Source organism: Hordeum vulgare, chromosome 7H (genome assembly GCF_904849725.1).
Source record: "Hordeum vulgare subsp. vulgare chromosome 7H, MorexV3_pseudomolecules_assembly, whole genome shotgun sequence".
NCBI lineage: Eukaryota > Viridiplantae > Streptophyta > Magnoliopsida > Poales > Poaceae > Hordeum > Hordeum vulgare.
In genome coordinates, this window is record NC_058524.1 from 586,810,122 (window position 1) to 586,830,731 (window position 20,610).

At 43.9% G+C, this 20,610-nt stretch overlaps 1 protein-coding gene across 1 annotated transcript; it reads right to left on the bottom strand.

Annotated features, from left to right (window-relative positions):
• Window positions 1–10,920: 10,920 nt before the first annotated feature.
• LOC123410751 (SEC12-like protein 1) lies at window positions 10,921–14,760 on the bottom strand. The gene is made up of 10 exons (XM_045103693.1): window positions 14,476–14,760; window positions 14,292–14,392; window positions 13,192–13,324; window positions 12,855–12,946; window positions 12,534–12,633; window positions 12,375–12,447; window positions 12,175–12,295; window positions 11,610–11,729; window positions 11,434–11,504; window positions 10,921–11,342 (listed from the first exon to the last, which is right to left on the bottom strand). Exons 1-10 carry the CDS (start codon window positions 14,635–14,637, stop codon window positions 11,200–11,202), a joined length of 1,116 nt encoding a protein of 371 aa, XP_044959628.1. The 5' UTR covers window positions 14,638–14,760; the 3' UTR covers window positions 10,921–11,199.
• Between the last annotated feature and the right edge of the window lie 5,850 nt (window positions 14,761–20,610).

A 20,610-nucleotide genomic window follows, 5' to 3' on the forward strand; every position in this document is an offset into this window, starting at 1 on the left:
GGCCAGTGGGCCACAAGCCCTGGCTCCGCCACCACCCCCCGGTGGCAGTGGGCAGGCTTGTGGGGCCCACACGGCTCTGCCGCCCCCAATCTCAGGTCTATAAGATCCCTTTCGTCCCAGAAAAAATAAAAAGAGAAGTTTTCGTCGCGTTTGCGATACGGAAGCGCCGCCACCACCTGTTCTTCATCTGGAGGGCAGATCTGGAGTCCGTATTGGGCTCCGGAGAGGGGAAATCGTCGCCATCATCATCATCAACCTTCTTCCCTCTCCAATTCCATGAAGCTCTTCGTCGTTCGGGAGTAATCTATTCGTAGGCTCGCTAGGCGGTGATGAGTAGGATGAGATCTATCATGTAATCGAGTTAGTTTTGATGGGGATTGATCCCTAGTATCCACTATGTTTTGAGATTGATGTTGCTACTACTTTGCCATGCTTAATGCTTGTCACTAGGGCCCGAGTGCCATGATTTCAGATCTGAAATTATTATGTTGTCACCAATATATGTGTGTTTTAGATCCGATCTTGCAAGTTGTAGTTACCTATTATGTGTTATGATCCGGCAACCCCGGAGTGACAATAACCGGAACCACTCCCGGTGATGGCCATAGTTTGAGTAGTTCATGTGTTCACCAAGTGCTAATGTGTTGGTCCGGTTCTTTATTAAAAGGAGAACCTTAATATCCCGTAGTTTCCTTTTGGACCCCGCTGCCACGGGAGGGATGGACAATAGATGTCATGCAAGTTCTTTTCCCTAAGCACGTATGATGACACACGGAATGCATGCCTACATCACATTGACGAACGGGAGCTAGCCACATATCTCTCCGTGTTATAGCTGTTGCATTATGAATATCATCCAAACAAATCACCGACCCATTGCCTATGAGTTTGTCCTACTGCTGTTATTGGCTTGCTCTACTGCTGCTGCTACTACTGTTGCTACTGCTGTTACTTGTCTTGCTCTGCTGCTGCTGCTACTACTGTTACTTGTCTTGCTGTGCTGCTGCTGCTACTACTGTTGCTACTGATGTTACTTGTTTTGCTCTGCTGCTGCTATTACTGTTGCTACTACTGTCGCTTGCTACTGTTGCTACTTGCTACTGCTGTCACTACTGTTGTTCCTTGCCGCTGCTATTGCTCGTTACACTGCCGTTACTCGCTACTTTGCTGTTACTACTTTGCTTGCAGATACTAATCTTTCAGGTGTGGTTGAATCTGACAAATTCAGCTGCTAATACTCGAGAGTATTCTCTCACCTCCTGTGTGGTAAACCAACAAATTGGGTCGAATACTCTACCCTCGAAAACTGCTGCGAACCCACGCGTTGGTGGGCCATCAACAACATTCTTCTCGTTCCATTGCCGGGGAGTGCTAGCAACATTCTTCTGGTGCCGTTGCAGGGGAAGGTTTGTTGTCATCAGCATTCGTCTAGCCATCGCTAGAGATTGCAATCAGTGTCTCATGATCTCTTCATTCTCATGCATCTCCATTAATTCTTGGTATTCCCATTCAATTGTGAATTCTTACCGTGCTTCCTTCAATTATGCTTCAAGTGGTGCATATCTATCTCTCTCTTCAAGTTTATTTCAAGAAGAATAAGTGGTATGCTAAATCCGTTGTTTGTCATCAATTTAACTTGATGAAGGTTAAGCATAACCTAATTCTTATTCTTGTTCCATCAAGTGATTTCAATTCTTCTTCTGGAGTGGCTCATGATGTCAACTTCTTTTTCTCAAGTGTTCTTCAAGATTCCTGTTGGAGAACCTCAAGTATTCTTTGTCTGGCATTTGAAAGTGCAATTCTTCCTCCTTTATCCTTTGTGGTGGTGTTATAACATTCTTGTTAGTGGAGGAGTCTCGAAGAGAAGTTGTTTTAAGAATGAGATATTTAATCCCACCAATTCTATGATCATGGGATATTTTTCAACCCATGACTTCTTCATTGAGCTGTCTTGGTTTAAAGTTCACCTAAAGCATTTCCTAATGGTTGTTGCTATTATGGTGTTGCCATTAATCCAAGTTTTCAATGTTTCCTCTCAGTGTAAGAAGTTTTGCCTTTCTTGTTGCATCCAATCTATCCTTGTTTCTGTTAGTGGCTGGTTGTCTCCTCATTATTTTGAGATGGTCTCTATAAACCCACAACAAGCTTATTCTTTTCGTTGTTGGGTTGCCAACAACTCCGTCCAATTCTTCTTGCAAGGCCGCTTCTCAAATTCAATTGTGGTAGTAGTTGTCATTCTCTTCTTCATTCTTTCTTCCAAATGATTTATTTTCTATTCCCTTGTTCCGGAGTTGTTGTGATGTTGCTCTCTTCAATCTCTCATCTTGTTATCTCAAGATCATGTTCCTTTCTTGTTTTTCAAGTTAGTTAGTTTGTTGTGAATCTTCTCAAGATCTTTCATCTTATCGAATTTTTGTCCCTTTTCCTACCGAAGTGCTGTCGAAATTTTGGGTGAATTATTGCTTGTTTCTCATATCATTCTTCATCTCTTTGCAACCTCCAAGAGTCATTAGTTTTGCTTGTTTGTTAAGAAGCAACTAAGTTTTACCTCTTGCTCTTTTTTCTTCCTCTTCCCCTTTCATTCTAGGATCTCGGGTCGAGGTCCTCTTGTAGTGTAGGAGAGTTGTGACAGCCCGAGACCGATGCTCCAGAAGATTCCCCTTTTATTCTGTGGTTCCCGTGGTTATTATTTGTTTGTTGCATGAATCATTGCATCATCCGAATTGCATCGACACTCCATTGCCGTCAGTTTTCAAAACTTGCATCCGTTATTAGTTGTCGGTCCTCTCTCTTTCCGTCGTTGTCCATTTTGAGCCCGACCCCACACTCGCACGCGCCCACGGCATAGTTAAAATCTTGTTTTTAAAAGTGTGTATAAAATATTCTTTGATTTGGTTGAAACTTAGTGTGCGGTCTTATTTAGATATAGGTAGGCCGCCTGCCAATTTTCGTCGCAGTCAGAGTCCGTTTGATACACGAACGGTCGTCCGTAGCGGCACCGGCTTTGGTTTATCGTCGGATGTTTGTCGGGGTTTTAAATACCATTGTAGGGTCGCCCGTTCCCCTCTCACCTCCGCCTAGCCACTCTACACAGCTAACCCTAATCCGCCTCTCCGATTGGACCGTATGATCACGATCGGAGGGTCAAAAAAAACCCTTTTGCTATAAATAAACCCCCTACCTAATTTGGACAAACTCTAGCCCCATGCCTCGAATTCAGCGCCCCTCCAACCCCCAGCCGCAAGCTCCACCAACCTCCAGCCGTGGTGGCCCGCTAGACCGAGATCCAGCCCGTCCCGGGCCCGATCTGGGCCGAGCAGCCGCCGTTGCACTGCCGCCGAGCTGCATAGCTCCTCCCCACCGCCAGCAGCCACCAGAGACCCGCGCCGTCGAGCCATGCCTCCGACCGAGCCCGACCTCCGCTGCACCGCCTCCGCCCGCCGGAGTGGGCCGTGTTCCACGCCAGATCCAGCCCTCGCATGCGGCTGCATCGCCCGGACCCTAAGTCGCTGCCATGGAAGGGAGCAAGAGCTCCGCCCCAGACCTGGTCGCCGCCTTGCCACCTCGCCACCGACCCCATCCGTCCATCCCCAGGCCGCCCTCCTCCGGATCTGGTAAATCCCGAGCACCCCGTCGCCGGAGTCAACAACCGCCGTCGTAGTTCCCGCCAGCCGCCGCGTGCGCATCGCCCTGCCTCGCGATCGCCAGCCCTCGCTCGATCTGATCCAGATCGGGAAGGCTGGGTCGTTGACCGGGAGCCGTCTCGTCGTGGGCCAGCAGTCGGCCCAGTGCCTCGGCCAAATCCGCCAAGCCGACCCATCTCGCCCGCTCAGTCCGCCCCAGGCCGAGGCCCAGCTGCCCGAGGCCAGCCGGTGAGCACCCTCTTCTCCATCGGGCCGAGGCCCACGCAAGGTGAGCGTCTCGCAGCCTATCCCTCGCCCTGATGCAGTATATCTATTGTGCACCCATGCTCTGTTTAGGCCCATTATCAGATTCGGCCCGCGGTAGTTTCTTTTCCGTCGTGGTGATTTATTTAATTACCAGGAATTCAGTAAATGCATAGTTTTTAAAACCTTCGTAGTTTCTAAACCGTGCATCAGATCGGAGTGATTTAAATATGTAACTTGACTAGAATTTCGCGTAGATTAATATTTTTCCAACTCTAATGCAAGATTAAAATTGTTCAGCTTGCTGGTTGCATCGTTTTGCGTGTTGTGACATGATAATACCGTTTTACCAGTAACTTTTGATCTGTAGCTCCGCTGGAGATGATCTATATATGTAAATGGACTAGAACGACGAGTAGAATCACATGAAACACTTTTTCCGTTTAACAAATATAAAATGTGATTAGGACAAATCTATACAGAATTAGAATTTAGCGCGTGGGGTTGTCTCGGAGATGCTATAAGTTGTTTCCGGCCTCATTTAAAATGGCTAGATAGGTAGATTAATTTGTACTTCACCCCTTGCCATGTTAACGACATTTTAATATTGTTGTGTTCCTAAACTGGAGTGAACTAAACAATTAAACATGGAGTTTCGTCGATATGCAACTCGTTGCATATCGAGCTTCACTTAATGTGTAGTGTTTGCATGAGGTGAATTGCCATTGCCATGCCTTGCATTATGGAACTGATCATGCATCATATTAGGTTGTGCATCATGTAGTGCATTTGCCGTGGTGAATATCTGTGTTGATGCTTGTTTTCCGTTTGCTCCGTCTCGATAGAGTTCCGCAAGCGTGTCGGAATATGAGGACCCGTTCGACTACGTCGGTTCGCCTGCTTCACGGAGTTGTTCTTCTTCCAAGCGGGATCTCAGGCAAGATGACCATTTCCCTAGATACCATTACTATCATTGTCATGCTAGTTTTATCAGTTCTATCGCTATGTCTCACTGCATACCACCTGTTAAATATCAACCTCTCAACATTGCCATGAAAACCTTCAACCTATTCTCAACCTAGCAAACCACCGATTGGCTATGTTACCGCTTGCTTAACCATGGTTAGCATTGCTAGTTGTAGGTGCAGTTGCTTTCATGTGATAACATGGGTTCCTTGTCATATCACCCTATTAATTGCTAATTAATTTAATGCACCTATATACTTGGTAAAAGGTGGAAGGCTCGGCTCTCTAGCCTGGTGTTTTGTTCCACCTTTGCCCCCTTAGTTTCGGCTACTGGTGTTATGTTCCATAGTTGAGTGCTCCTAACACGATCGGGGTTGTTATCGGGACCCCCTTGATAATTCGTCTTAGATTAAAACTGGTCTGGCAAGGCCCAACTTTGGTACTACATTTGCCTAATTAACTAATGAACCACATAGGGAGTAATTAACCCGAGGAAACTTAATCAACCCCCGGGCCAGTGCTCCTCATGAGTGTTGGTCCAAAAAGGGCAGACTGTGGGGCCACCACGGGGCAACTCGAGGTTTGGTTTTACCTGTAGGCTTTCCCATCTAGTCGCGTCCTCAGAACGAGATATGCGGCTCCTATCGGGTTCGTCGATACGTCGGGCGGCCTTGCTGGATTAGTTTTACCTTTCACGAAATATCTTGTGCATCGGGATTCCGGTGAAACTTTGAGTAATCTCAGAGTTGAGGTTTTCCACTAAGGAGTCCGACGAGATCGCGAGCTTCATGACCGAGGATTTCTATGCGGCTTGTGGTAATTTGTGATGGACTAGTTGGAGCACCCCTGTAGGGTTAAATCTTTCGAAAAGCCGTGCCCGCGGTTATGTGGCAACATGGAAACTTTGTTTAACATCCGGTTCTAGACGACCTAAAGTAAACTTAATTAAAACTTATCAACTGAGTGCTTAACCGTGACTGTCTCTTTCGTGAGTTCCTTCTCCGATCGAGGACACAGTGGGGTTATGCTTGACGTAAGTAGGTGTTCAGGATCATTCATTTGATCATTATTAGTTCACGTTCGCTATGCATAGATCATCCCCCTCTTTATTCTTGTACTCGTAAGTTAGCCACTAGATAAATGCTTAGTCACTTGCTGCAGCCTCACCACTTAACCATACCTCACCCATTAAGCTTTGCTAGTCCTGATACCTTTGAAAATGAGATTGCTGAGTCCCCTATGGCTCACAGATTACTACAACACCAGTTGTAGGTACAGGTAAAGGATATTAATACGTGAGCGCGATGATTGTTCATTTGGATTTTCTTCTTCTTTCTTCTTCGTTGATCTAGGATGGGTTCCAGGCCGGCACCCTGGGATAGCAAGGATGGACGTCGTTCTTTTATCGTTTTTTTCGTCCGTAGTCGGACCCTGCTCTTCTTCATGATGTTTGTATGTATTGTACTGATGTGACTCTGATGTAGCTTGTGGCGAGTGTAAGCCAATTTCATATACTCTTCTCTTCGGTACATGTACTTGTAACGATATCCATTCTTGTGAAACGACGAGATGCGCTTCTATCCCTATCGAGGCCCTCGTGCCAAAATAAGGATAGGGTCGGATCTTGGGCATTACAGTTATAATTCTCCGTCAATTATTAAATATCATGTACCTCTTACAGGGGACATGTTTACTGCCCGCTACGCTGATTCTAGTTTTGATGAGGACCATTTCCCGGCATTAGGGGGAGAATCATACCACAAAGAATGCCAAGAAATAGATTGGAATTTAACATGCATTCAGTCCTTAGATCCACGTACTAAAGAATATGAAACTGAAGTTCAGAGGATCATAGATTTGCAACACATTGCAAATAATCTGCCAGATGCATTTACTGACCATAAAGGTGTCACTAAATCACATATTCCCGTTGTTAATGCACCAGAACAACTGTAGGTACCAACTACAACCACTCAAACCCCAAATGAGAGTAAGAGGGGGAGAAATCTGGTTAGCCGGAATATAGCTTCTCAAAAGCCTTCGCGGAAACAGAGGAAACCGAATCCTCTAACAGTAAATGCAATTCAACTTCAAGTTGAAGGACACCAACCAGATGCTCAACATCTTGAACCTAGCATAAATGCGCATAAAAACATAATAGCTGGGACATCGGAACACCATGACTCTATTGTTGTGGGAAATCACATCGAGTCTGAAGGTATAAAAGAAATTTCCATAAACTATATAGAATGAGGAGAATCATATAATAGAGAGACTACAATTGTCGACATATATTTTGCCTCTGAAATTGCTCAAACCCTTCAACTGGATCCAGAACCAAAGACCGTCAGGGAGTGCCTCAACGTCCTGATTGGCCTAAATGGAAGGAAGCAATTGAGGCAGAACTGCACTCGCTCAACCAAAGAGAGGTGTTTTCCTCAGTAATACCTACTCCTCAAAATGTCTTCCCTGTGGGAGCAAAATGGGTTTTCGTTCAGAAAAGGAACGAAAACAATGAGGTGGTGAGATACAAAACAAGGCTTGTAGCACAAGGGTTCACGCAGACACACGACATCGATTACGATGATACATACTCTCCTGTTATGAGTGGAATAACATTTCGATACTTAATATCTATGGCAGTACAAATGAGTTTATATATGCAGTTGATGGATGTAGTGACAGCATACTTATATGGGTCACTCAAATCAGACATATATATGAAAGTCCCTGAAGGACTTCAAATGTCGAATCCAAAAGCAAATCGCAACGCATATTGTGTAAAATTACAAAAGTCACTATATGGCTTAAAACAGTCGGGTAGAATGTGGTATAACCGACTGAGTGAGTTCCTTATTCAGAAAGGCTACTCAAATAATGATGATTGCCCTTGTGTATTTATAAAGAAGTCCTCAAATGGATTTTGCATCATCTCAATGTACGTTGATGACCTCAATATCATTGAAAGTACACCTGATATCGAAGAATCACACAATCATATAATGACGGAGCTTGAGATGAAAAGATTTGGGAAAGACCAAATTCTGCTTAGGCTTACAGCTTGAGCACCTTTCCTCAGGAATTTTAGTATACCAACCTGCCTATATTCAAAAGGTTTTGAAAAAAATTAATATGGATAAATCATATCCAACCAAAACACCCATGATTGTCAGATCCCTTGATATGAATAAAGATCCTTTTAGACCTCGGATGATGACGAAGAGATATTAGGACCTGAGTTCCCACACCTCAGTGTCATTGGTGCGCTAATGTACCTTGCAAATTGCACAAGGCCTGCTATTGCATTTGCGATAAATTTACTAGCTAGACATAGCACTGCTCCAACAAAACGTCATTGGACGGGAGTAAAGAATATCTCTAGATATTTACATGGCACAAAAGATCTTGGCTTATTCTATCAGAAAAAACAAGATATGACTATGGTAGGATATACTGACGCTGGCTATCTATCTGATCCTCACAATGCCAGGTCAAAGACAGGTTTCGTATTCTTATATGGTGGAACTGTTTTTTCATGAAAGTCAACGAAACAGACTCTCGTAGCAACTTCCACTAATCATTCTAAAATTATCGCATTATTTGAAACATCAAAAGAATGTGCATGGCTTTGCAGGATGATTAACCACATCCAAACTACATGTGGTGTTGGTTCATTAGGATCACCAACTACTTGTGTTGCTCAAATGCGAATGGGTTATATAAAAAGTAATATCACAAAACACATTTCTCCTACGTTGTTCTATCCTCATGCATTACAGGAAAATGGAGAAATTGATATTTTGCAAACTAAATCATGTGACAATCTAGCAGATTTGTTCACAAAGTCTTTACCAAATTCAACGTTCCAAAAATTCATTCATGGAATTGGTATGAGATGACTTCGAGATTTGCAAAGTTCAGGGGGAGAAATCTCCTGAAAATATAACCCTTTAATTATCATCGGGTAATGAATATTGTACTCTTTTCCTTTATGAGTTTTTCCAACAGGTTTCTCATAAAAGGTTTTTAACGAGACAATTAAATACAAGCGTTGATGCATGCCATATCATATTTCTCCTTATATTTTTCCTACTAGGTTTTAAAGGAGTTTTTCATGGCACATCTCATTGCACTCTTTTCATTATGAGCTTCTTTAAAATTTTCTCTCATGATATTTTTAATGAGGCAATATCTTCATAAAGATCGTATGCTATACTTTCTATTTTTCCTATGAAGGTTTTTAAAGGAAAGTATCTAAAGCATATTTATTGTTCTCTAAAACTCATTAATAATTTTCTCCTTCTTTGAAGGTTTTTCTCATATGAGTTAACAAGAAACAATAATCACTATATGTTGCATCATTTTCTCCTTATCATTCCCCACTGGGTTTAAAGAAGTTTTAACAACATATCTATATGTTTCTCCTCATATTTTTTCCTACGGGGTTTTTGGGTGAGAATCTCAAGAGATGACTGATGAATATACAAGGAGCTTTCAATAATGGATTATTCAAGACGACGTTGTACAAGGGGGAGTGTCACGAACCGACAAATATGGACGGTTATTAATGAACCATCATTAGCGTGTAATTAGTCAGTTAATTAGTGTCCAAGCGTTATACGGACGCATCCGTCCGTACGGGCGCCTCTTTGTATAGACGCCTCTTTAAATGCGTCCCAAATCCTCGTATAAATCATCTCAGATCAATGAAAGAAAGGATCATTCGCATAAATACTTTCACTTTCACTTATACAAAATGGATGCACATGCTTATCCTCTCTTGTTGTATAAGCCTCACAACTGACTTCCCATCAGCCAAAATACAGTGCATGCGCATGAAAACAAACATGAGCGTCTCTATAGATGTCTATAATTTAGAGAAGAATACGGCCTAGTATCCTTTTCAGGGGTGTATTTGCTCCTCTAAAAAATGTCGTTTCTAACTGATCCATTAATTAAACTTAACAGAGTAATTTGTTTTGCGAAATTCCTTTAATTTTGGATCACCGACATAAACTTCACTACTATATTACATTATTAAATGACATCCTGGTCACATACTTCATCAATTCTTGGCTAAGAGAACTGATCCAAAGAAAACTTCCAAGAAAAATTACACCCATCAGTAGAAACGCAACTTTCCTAGTTGCTCCTACTAGTCCGATCAATACTTCCTCTATGTCTACATTGTTGCTTTTCTCTATTGGTTCCTCGAGTTTGCACACTTCTTTCTTCTACGCCTCATCAAACTTGGATACAATGTTCACTCTAGTATCCTCTCTAGTAAGCAGTGCACGAACATCTAGCAACTTTCTCGCTATCAGTAGATCAATGTGCTCTTGTTCCCAATACCGAAACTTGCATCCACCCTACATACAATTTAGAGAAAACAAAGTTTTAAAATGCAACGAATCCGAAGAACAACCATACAAAATGGCACTCACTCCGTCCTTTTCTCAATTCTAGAACACCCACTCGGGATGTTTCGGCGTGCTAGAAACGAGGCGCGGCACCACACGCAGGCAATGGTCACACTTAGCCAACGAGCTGTTGAGCGAGTGCTGAGTCCGGTCGACGGTGGAATGTGGCTGTGATGGTGGTCGGTCGACAAATGAGATGCGAGAGCCAAGAGGAGGAGGGCATATCGACCATCCATCGGCATTTTTGTGAATGTGGGTATCTAGAGATCTTGCAAGGGGGAGATCTGGCCTTAATTGGATCAAGGAATTGCAGTTCTGTTTCCTAGCAAAAAACAGCATGTGGTTTGAGCTGCAAGAGTTCAGACAAAATGTCTGCACACTTGCCCGGCTGGCCAAGGCCAAGACAGTAGAGTGGTATTTTTCATGGATGAACTGGTGAGCACCAGAACAGAAGTAACAATTAAGATAAACTAGCATTACGGACCAAGTGATCATAAGGATCAGAATTAAAGGAGATTCAAAGTGCAACAGACAATAGAAATAAAGCCGCAACAAACTAGGTAGATAGCAACTATCTGCATCATCAGCATTCAGCAGGGATGAAAAGACTGAAAGTCACACGGGGAGAAAACATTTGACGAGTCGACTTCAGTTGGCGATCTTGAATGCCCCACTAAATACTCGATGACATTCTCGAACTATTACCATTTACAGTGATATTTTACTGTGTTTCCCCGATAAATACTGACGTGGCCAGATAGGCGTGCAACTGGATTGGTACAACATCGACTACACTCGTAAAGAAAGAAAAAAACTCTCGTGATGAAATAAATAACACACTGCAGGACTGGATTGCCTGAAAGAGAATCACACTGGTGGACAGTTTCACTAGGAGTTCCGGTTTTCAGTAGACGGAGGATGCTCGTTCAGAACTCTGCATGGCTTGGTAGGTCGATGACGTCTTGCCGGGGCATTCCCGTCCAGAAGGAACCGGAGTTCTGGTGGAATATGTAGAACAGGACAGCCGATGCAAGGAAGAGCGCCAAGAGTATGAACCAGATTTGCCATTCTGGAAAACAGAAAGAGTAACAAGTTGGTCAGTGAAGCCTATCCACTTGAGGTGCCAAAGTGCCAGAAAGCAATCTGGCTGAGAAGTATACCTTTCCAGTCAGCGGGCACATTTAGTTTTGTCAGCTCTGCTCCCCACTGCGGCGATGTGGAGATTACCACTCTGGAATATCATTAGGCACGATGTAATGGCGGAAACAAGGAGAAGCTTCTGAAAATTTGGTGAGTACAAATGCATTTCATTGTAGTAGAGGAAATAAGTCCTTACCTTTCAGTAGGACAAAATTCAATTCCGTATATAGGGGAACCAAGATGAACCTTCTTGCTCCAGTGAGAAATCTCCATCTCCTTTACATCCACAACACAAAAATCACCATCATGGCTTCCTCTGAAAGAAATAGATAAACATGTCAAATTTCACAAGCAATGGAAGTCAAAAGATGGTAACCGATAAAAGGTAACAGCCTATTAGCAAATAAAGCAAAATATCAGCTGGTGCTGTCATTATTTATGTATTCAGCTTAATGGAAGGGGTAGTGTTCATGAACTTTTCAGGGCATGCAACACACTGAACTTAACCTATATGATAGGCTGATAGCCCCTAACAACCAGAGTGACTAGACTGTTAAATTCATGTTCATATATTATCTTGAAAGGTGAGTGCGCAATCAGAAATACAAGGAAACAGGACATTACTGAAAATTGCCAAAACTACTCAACAAGACAAAGTAATATGGGAACATGGAATACGAAATTTTCCTAGGTATGGTAAAGGAATCTAATAACTGCAACACTGTACTTAAAAAAACATATGGAGTATTTTATCCACTTACAAAGCCAGAAACTTCCCATCCAAGCTAACTGAAAGTGTGGAGACAGGTTTTCCCAGTAGTCTTTTGTAACCAATCCTAGACCAATCACTTATGTTCCAAACAACAGTCACAACTTTGCTACCTGTCCAATGATGAAAACATATTCAGTTTAACTGAGCAGATGCATACATTTATTTTCTTTACTTGGATAGAAAGCATACCTTTTGCAACTGTGCAAAACAGGAACGGTTTCATGCCATCCCTAGAAAAGCGGCAACACTCAATCTTCTCGTCCTGCATAGAAAAGCAAAAGGACCAGAGAATAAGTTTCTGACATAGAAACAAGGAAAAAAATAAATATACAAATGTATAATATGTACCGAAGATCGAGTCAAATTGATCAATGGTGCCCCCTCATCTATCTTCCAAATTCTTGCAGTACCATCAGTGGATGTTGAAACTAAGAACTCTGAGTCTAAGCTACAAGAGAGAAGGCAACAGCCTCTAATATCAGTCCATGCCGTTTACTGAATAAAGTGTACAAAAAATAACCAAGGACCATAACACTTGACTTGTAGGTTTGGGATTAGCATTACATTATCATAGTTTTCAGTTCAGACAATGCCTATGTACTTGTATGTGCTTCCATCAAGTCTGTAGCTCATTATGTTAAGGAAAAATACTCTTTGACTTGGCCTAACCTGATATCCATGTCTCTGAAGGATTTATGAGCGTTGGGTTCATCTAAGAGCACCTTCATGCTTGGCCAATGAAATATTCTCAGATGCCCATCCTATAGTAGTACACAAAAGTTGTCTCAGAAAATTTAGCTACAATAGTAGTGCTATCAAAGAAAATGCATTAACAAAGTAAACCACAAAAGATGAACAAGCTCCAAGAAATAGCATAAAGGAATGGAATCACAGTAATTATGATGGTGAAAGCTTGCACAGATAACAAATGTCATAGTTTAAAAAAATATAAGAAAAATGTAACCAAGTAACAGAAAGGAGGTAGTATCATAGTAAAATCTAATACCTCACCACCGATAGCAAATTTAGCACCATCTGTGCTAAAGGCAAGACATTTCTGCGGTCCAACAGATTCGATCGCTGGAGCTTTACTTGCAATAAAGCGAACGGTGAACTCTTCAAAAATCAGTTTAAATATCCTGCGATTTTAACATTCTTTAGTTACCAAGTCCTAGATTTCATGAAAGTAAGCAGAAAAGGAAAAACAGAAGGCAATGGTGTAAATCAGATTTAACAAAGAAAGAATATGTGTGTTGCTCTCACGATAACTTTGCAACACACAATAATTTTATCAGCGCAATTAAGCTTACTTTGAGTTAATGAGAAAATATAACAAAAGGAACTACAGTGCTAAAAATATCAGGAACTGGATGCAAAATAAACCTGTACATCACCTGCAACTCACACAGGTACTGTCTCATGCATTTATGATTCTCATTACTTCTATCAATCCATAGATGACATGAGCTATTGAGAAATTGAAAGTGCAAGCAGTATCTTCTCTCAACAAGCCGTGAAGCATGTGTTTGTTACTGTAATCCCACTAACAGGAGGAGGAAGTTCTTGTTGGACACTACATTGCCTTGCACTGCACATTTGGACGGTTTCCTAGATCTTCAGAACTTATAAGCATGCAGTGAACTAACAAAGCCAACAGCACCGAAACTCCCTCACATAATTTATAGTGGTTCTATTTAAGCTTTTCAGGTGTTTGGGAACATTGTAGCACTGAAATTTTTAAGCATAAAAGACAATTCATTTTAGTTTCCAGAGTATGTGCAAGGAGAACCTGAATGAACACTGCCGATGATAATAATCAATTTAACACTCTAATACTCCCTCCACCAAGATAAGCAAAGCCGTGTCTGACATGTTAGCCTCCAATCCAATGCAACACAATGACTACAGATTTTTTCCATAATATACTACGTAGCCATTAACATCTTAACCAACACCAACCAAATCTTCCCCGTCACGATAAATCCCCCTCGGCCGACGGACAGAGTAGCAGGAGCATAGAGAAGCAGGGCACGGACAGAGTAGCAGGAGCATAGAGAAGCAGGGCACGGACAGAGTAGGCAGAGAGAAGCAGAGCCGCGCACGCACCTGCACCCCCTGGCCGTGGCGCACACGAGCTCGTCGCCGGCGGGGTGCACCGCAACGGCGAGCGGCGCGTCGTCCGGGTCCTCCCCGAGCACGATCCTCGCCTGCAGCCCAACGCCCAAAGAGAAAGAGTCAACCCCACGGTCGAATCTGAAGCCCGGCCAAAACCGAGGCAGCGGCGACGCACCAGGGGCTCCTCGGAGAGCGAGCAGGTCCCGGAGTCGAAGCCGAGGGCCTCCAGGGCCGGCGGGGAGGGCCGGCCGTGCACCGCGAAGACGCGCGTGGCCTTGTCCTCCCGGCGCCGGATCCACGCCGCGCACGCCACCTTCCCGCCGCCGCCGCCTGCCATGGGGACGGGGATGGGTCGCTCGCCGCCGGTGCTCGTGCCCGCTGGGAGGTGGGAGCTATGGTGGTATGGGGTCCGTACGAGATGGCTTTCTTTCAAATCGGGAGATTTTTGTGGGGGTTTAAAAGGGAGGAGGGGGGTGGTGGTGGGGATGGACGACGGAGGAGGGGAGGGGAGGCGCCGCCGATCAAGAGGAAATCATGTTTTTTATGCGGGGGTTGCAGGGTTATCCCTGGTCCCAAAAGGGATATGCTTTCGGTTATCCGTTGACGTGCTGTGGTCAACGCGGCCTGGGGCCATCCCATCATGTTTAGAATTGTTCATTACTCCATTGCAATCCTGGCTTTGGTGCTGCTGGCTTCAATGATTTTGCAGAGTATTGGTTGACTTTATGTGGGGAAAAAGATGTATTGGTTGATTTACATTGCCATCCTGGCTTGGTTCCTGTTGGCTTCAATAATTTTGGAGAATACTTGAGTATTGGTTGACTCTGTGGAAAATAATGCATTGGTTGACTTGCAGCTGAAACGGAAGGCTAAGGCATTGTTTTGGGGTGTTTGGTAGGGTGCATCAACTTGGATGAAATGATACAGAGGTGCCTGGTTGAAAAAAGGGGACGCAAAAGAACAGTTTTCTTCGTGCGTTGGGAGAGAAGAGTGTAGCCTGACATTAAAAAGGAGATAATCTTTTTCATCTCATGGTCCGCGCGAGACTGCATGAATGGAAACATACAATTCAGTTGTTCCTTTTCAGCCAGGGCGGCGATGTTTTAAACATCATGCCATGCGGGAATCTGATGCAATCCACGCAAGCATCATACAAAGCAAAAGACTTCTTCCACACGCGGTCTATCCCCCGTTCAAAAATTCATCCGATTAACCGGTTAACTTGTCAATTAATCCCTATTCGTTGGGTCATCGAGTAGCCGAGTAACTAAGAAATCGCTCGCTTGATTGATTAATTGGATGATTAACTTACCGATTAGTCTATTAATCATCTACTCGTCAGCCAACCGAGCAGCTACCAGTTAATGATTTTCTCAACAATGAGTCTACCTATCACTGCATGCTACCAAACATCTCTTAAGTTACATAGGATCCATGCCTATTCCTCGAGGTTTCACGGACGAAGTTAGCCCCGGCTTATCCACTCGACGCATTTGGAGGCCCACGAGACATGGGTAACCTCGCCCTTTTTGAGGCCTTTCCCCGTGATATCCTTCCACGCGTGCAGAACTCAGGAAGGAAATCCTCGCACGGCGAGTCTCGCGAATATCGTCTCCGCCTCGAAGCTTAACTCACCTCCGCCGAAGAAGACGGCCAAGAAGTCACCCTCCTCTTTCACCAAGGTTATCCCATCCTCCTCCTCTTCCACTCACCATTTTTCTTCTCCATGGTGATGCCTTCCTCGCTACACGCACTAATGAGCGCATGTACATATCGAAGAACCTCCTTTCCCGTCTGAAGTTTGTATAACAAGTGAGCAACTGTATTGAAGAGCATCGAAGGTTTTACATGGCATCTAACTATTCTCACCTCATAAGTGAGAACAACTACCTTTTACCTCCTTGCGATGCTAGTATGTTCTAGTATATTCTAAAGATGGCAAATTTGTTTGTGGGTGGGTTCATTTAAGGATGTAGGATTGATGCATATGTGTTGGATATATTCTAAAGAAGGAAAATTAATGGCATGCCTTCTCATTGCCTTTTGAGTAGAAATAATTTTTGGACCTACTATTTTGGATTAGATTAGTCTCAGTGATAGCAGCCGAAAGATGTACTTCAATGTGTTAGGCTTATGATCTGCCATTTTGAATTAATGAATATGCTCGTAGTTTAATATCATTTTGATGTGGTTGATCTATTTTGTCTCAGTTTGAGCAATTGTATGTCCTTTACATATGTTTATAAGCCTTCTAAATAAATTCAAACGATTCATCTTACTAGGCAACTCAATGCTCAAATTGGCATAGAGACCAACTATAGCCCAAAAGTTAAGTGAACTATGTGAAACATAAAATGGAAAATAAGTGAACTAATTGAAGAGACCAATTGTAGCTATAGGCCGAAAGTTAAGAGAATTATTTGATGGTTTTTTTCCTCAACTATGTGCAGATGATTATAGTCATACTACGTTTCCTTGATGACGATCGTTGCCTATAACTTTCTTTGCTGATTTGTTTTTTATAGCACGAAACGTTGTGCCAATACGAGCGGAGGCCAACTACATTCGAGAAGTCAAGCAAACTATTTGGAGGATTATTTCCTCGACCCTCTGCAAATTCCTTCGGTTGGTCTCTACACAAGTTTACTCATTGGGCCAATTGGCGCACATACCAACTGCAGCCCAGAAGTTAAGTGAACTATTTGAAGAATTTCCCCCCTCAACTAGCTGCAAATGATTATGTTCATACTACGTCTCTAATTGTTTTGACAATGATCATTTACCATATCGTTCTTTGACGATTTGTTTTTGATGACATAAGACTATGTTGGTGATGTTGGAATTATGCCCTAGAGGCAATAATAAATGTATAGTTATTATTATAATTCCTGTATCAAGATAATAGTTTATTATCCATGCTATAATTGTATTGAATGAAGACTCATTTACATGTGTGGATACATAGACAAAACACCGTCCCTAGCATGCCTCTAGTTGGCTAGCCAGTTGATCGATGATAGTCAGTGTCTTCTGATTATGAACAAGGTGTTGTTGCTTGATAACTGGATCACGTCATTGGGAGAATCACGTGATGGACTAGACCCAAACTAATAGACGTAGCATGTTGATCGTGTCATTTTGTTGCTACTGTTTTCTGCGTGTCAAGTATTTATTCCTATGACCATGAGATCATATAACTCACTGACACCGGAGGAATGCTTTGTGTGTATCAAACGTCGCAACGTAACTGGGTGACTATAAAGATGCTCTACAGGTATCTCAGAAGGTGTTAGTTGAGTTAGTATGGATCAAGACTGGGATTTGTCACTCCGTGTGACGGAGAGGTATCTCGGGGCCCACTCGGTAATACAACATCACACACAAGCCTTGCAAGCAATGTAACTTAGTGTAAGTTGCGGGATCTTGTATTACGGAACGAGTAAAGAGACTTGCCGGTAAACGAGATTGAAATAGGTATACGGATACTGACGATCGAATCTCGGGCAAGTAACATACCGAAGGACAAAGGGAATGACATACGGGATTATACGAATCCTTGGCACTGAGGTTCAAACGATAAGATCTTCGTAGAATATGTAGGATCCAATATGGGCATCCAGGTCCCGCTATTGGATATTTACCGAGGAGTCTCTCGGGTCATGTCTACATAGTTCTCGAACCCGCAGGGTCTGCACACTTAAGGTTCGACGTTGTTTTATGCGTATTTGAGTTATATGGTTGGTTACCGAATGTTGTTCGGAGTCCCGGATGAGATCACGGACGTCACGAGGGTTTCCGGAATGGTTCGGAAACGAAGATTGATATATAGGATGACCTCATTTGATTACCGGAAGGTTTTCGGAGTTACCGGGAATGTACCGGGAATGACGAATGGGTTCCGGGAGTTCACCGGGGGGGCAACCCACCCCGGGGAAGCCCATAGGCTTTGGGGAGACACACCAGCCCTTAGTGGGCTGGTGGGACAGCCCCAAGGGGGCCTATGCGCCAAGAGAAGGAAATCAAAGGAAAAGAAAAAAAAGGAGGGAAGAAGTGGGAAGGGAGGGGGACTCCTCCCACCAAACCAAGTCCAACTCGGTTTGGGGGGGGAGTCCTCCCCCCCTTGGCTCGGCCGACCCCTTGAGGGTCCCTTGGACCCCAAGGCAAGGTCCCCCTCCCTCCTCCTATATATATGGGGCTTTTAGGGCAGATTTGAGACGACTTTCTCACGGCTGCCCGACCACATACCTACATAGTTTTTCCTCTAGATCGCGTTTCTGCGGAGATCGGGCGGAGCCCTGCTGAGACGAGATCATCACCAACCTCCGGAGTGCCGTCACGCTGTCGGAGAACTCTTCTACCTCTCCGTCTCTCTTGCTGGATCAAGAAGGCCGAGATCATCGTCGAGCTGTACGTGTGCTGAACGCGGAGGTGCCGTCCGTTCGGTACTAGATCGTGGGACTGATCGCGGGATTGTTCGCGGGGCGGATCGAGGGACGTGAGGACGTTCCACTACATCAACCGCGTTCTCTAACGCTTCTGCTGTACGATCTACAAGGGTACGTAGATCACTCATCCCCTCTCGTAGATGGACATCACCATGATAGGTCTTCGTGCGCGTAGGAAAATTTTTGTTTCCCATGCGACGTTCCCCAACAGGTTATGGACCCCTCCACCCCCCCCATCAACAACTGCGTAAAGACCAACTAAGCCCATGAGATAAGCAAGCTATGGGCAGCATGTATAGCAGACGCTCCTCTCCGCCAGCTTTACTTGCTCCGGAGGGCGCCCCCGGTGGCCACCGCTGGGTCCTCATGCCCGCGCCAGCGCCGCGTGTTGCATGTCGTAGGGGATGCGGGAGAGGGAAGCTGTAGGGGAGGCACTGATCACGCGTCGGTGGATCCGAAGGACTAGATCTTCGCGACATTCGTCTCATACTCCCATGCGATGGCGGCGATGAATGCATGACGATTGCGTCAAAAAAACACCAAAGTGCTCCTGCTCATCATAGAGTAGTCGGAGCGTGAGGTTACGACAGAGATGGTGGCCAAGGCGAAGGTGGCCAGGCTGGCCAAGGCGCAGGCCCGTGCGGGCCAAAGAATGAGCGGCAACATCCCCTCCTCTGATGACTTGGACCTCGCTGATGCCTCCCCCTCTACCTTCGACTACATTGCCCCTCCACCCTTAGATGCCTACTCAAAGGGGTATAGCCGCACCGACGACCCCAAAGGGAAGGGGGCAGCGAGGAAATTGTGGTTTCCTTCGCCCCTCTCTATCTTTGTTTTATCTAGGTTTTTTAGTTGTTTATTGTATGAATTAGCACTTTCCAGCGATGAACTTTGACTATGTCAGCCAAAGCTACTATGTGAATTTAGTCCATTTATTGCTATGGGTGATGATCTACTTGCTAGTTTACGTTGCATGTGTTATTTAGATGTGAGGAAAACGGCTGTTGAGGCAGCCAAATGAGGAGTAGCCGGTCATGGTCTGCAGCGTTGCATGAATTTGGGGGTTCAGATATGACGGAAACATATTGGATGCTCCTCTCCTTACAACATGTGGGCCCCATGCGGCTCATAATAGGTGTACGGATAAAAATATAAAGTTTCAATCATATTGGATGCTCCTCTCCTTACAACATGTATAGCATGTGCTACTTGACCAATTATTAATTTTAACCTTCAACTGGATTAACTTTCTGTACATATTGCTGCCTGTGATCTTGAATTCTCTTCATGTCATAAAATCTCTCACATTTTATCGCCGATATTTCAAAATTGAACAACCACCTATGTATTTGTGCAACCTCCCTTGCCTTTCCAACATCTTTTTGAGATATGAACTAGCCGTCACTCTTCTTTTGTCCTTTTCAACTCATTATCTTATCAACCTAACATTTCATATGAATGGTAGGTATCAGGAGATAGATATCGATGATGTATCAGGGGGAGGTAGGCACTAGAAGCAGACTCTTGATAGATCAGAGCTAGTTAGCATACAGTGACATATGATTTGCGCAAAGTTAATTTTACATGATCATGTAACCCCAAAATCTTCATAAATGCGATGAAGATATGAATACATGCGCAGTCCGAAATGCTTCTTGTAAGACAAGAAGCACATCGATAAGCTGAAGCTGAGACAATTGTGAAATCACTAAAAAAAATTGGCAAAAAAGAACAGGATTTATATTTAATTAAGATGTGGTAAGCGCACCCCATAAAGGAAGGAAATTACAAACATGTCATTGCGGACCGATTCACTACTCAAACCAGCGTAAAATGAGGACACGTCACCGCCACAGCTCCCTCCT

Excerpts from the sequence above, each read along its gene's own strand:
- LOC123410751 (XM_045103693.1), bottom strand. The coding sequence starts at position 14,637 with ATGGCAGGCGGCGGCGGCGGGAAGGTGGCGTGCGCGGCGTGGATCCGG. Across the intron at positions 13,325-14,291 it reads GCCACGGCCAGGGGGTGCAG|GATATTTAAACTGATTTTTG; the intron begins GTGCGTGCGCGG and ends TTAAAATCGCAG. Across the intron at positions 12,448-12,533 it reads TCAATTTGACTCGATCTTCG|GACGAGAAGATTGAGTGTTG; the intron begins GTACATATTATA and ends TTTTCTATGCAG.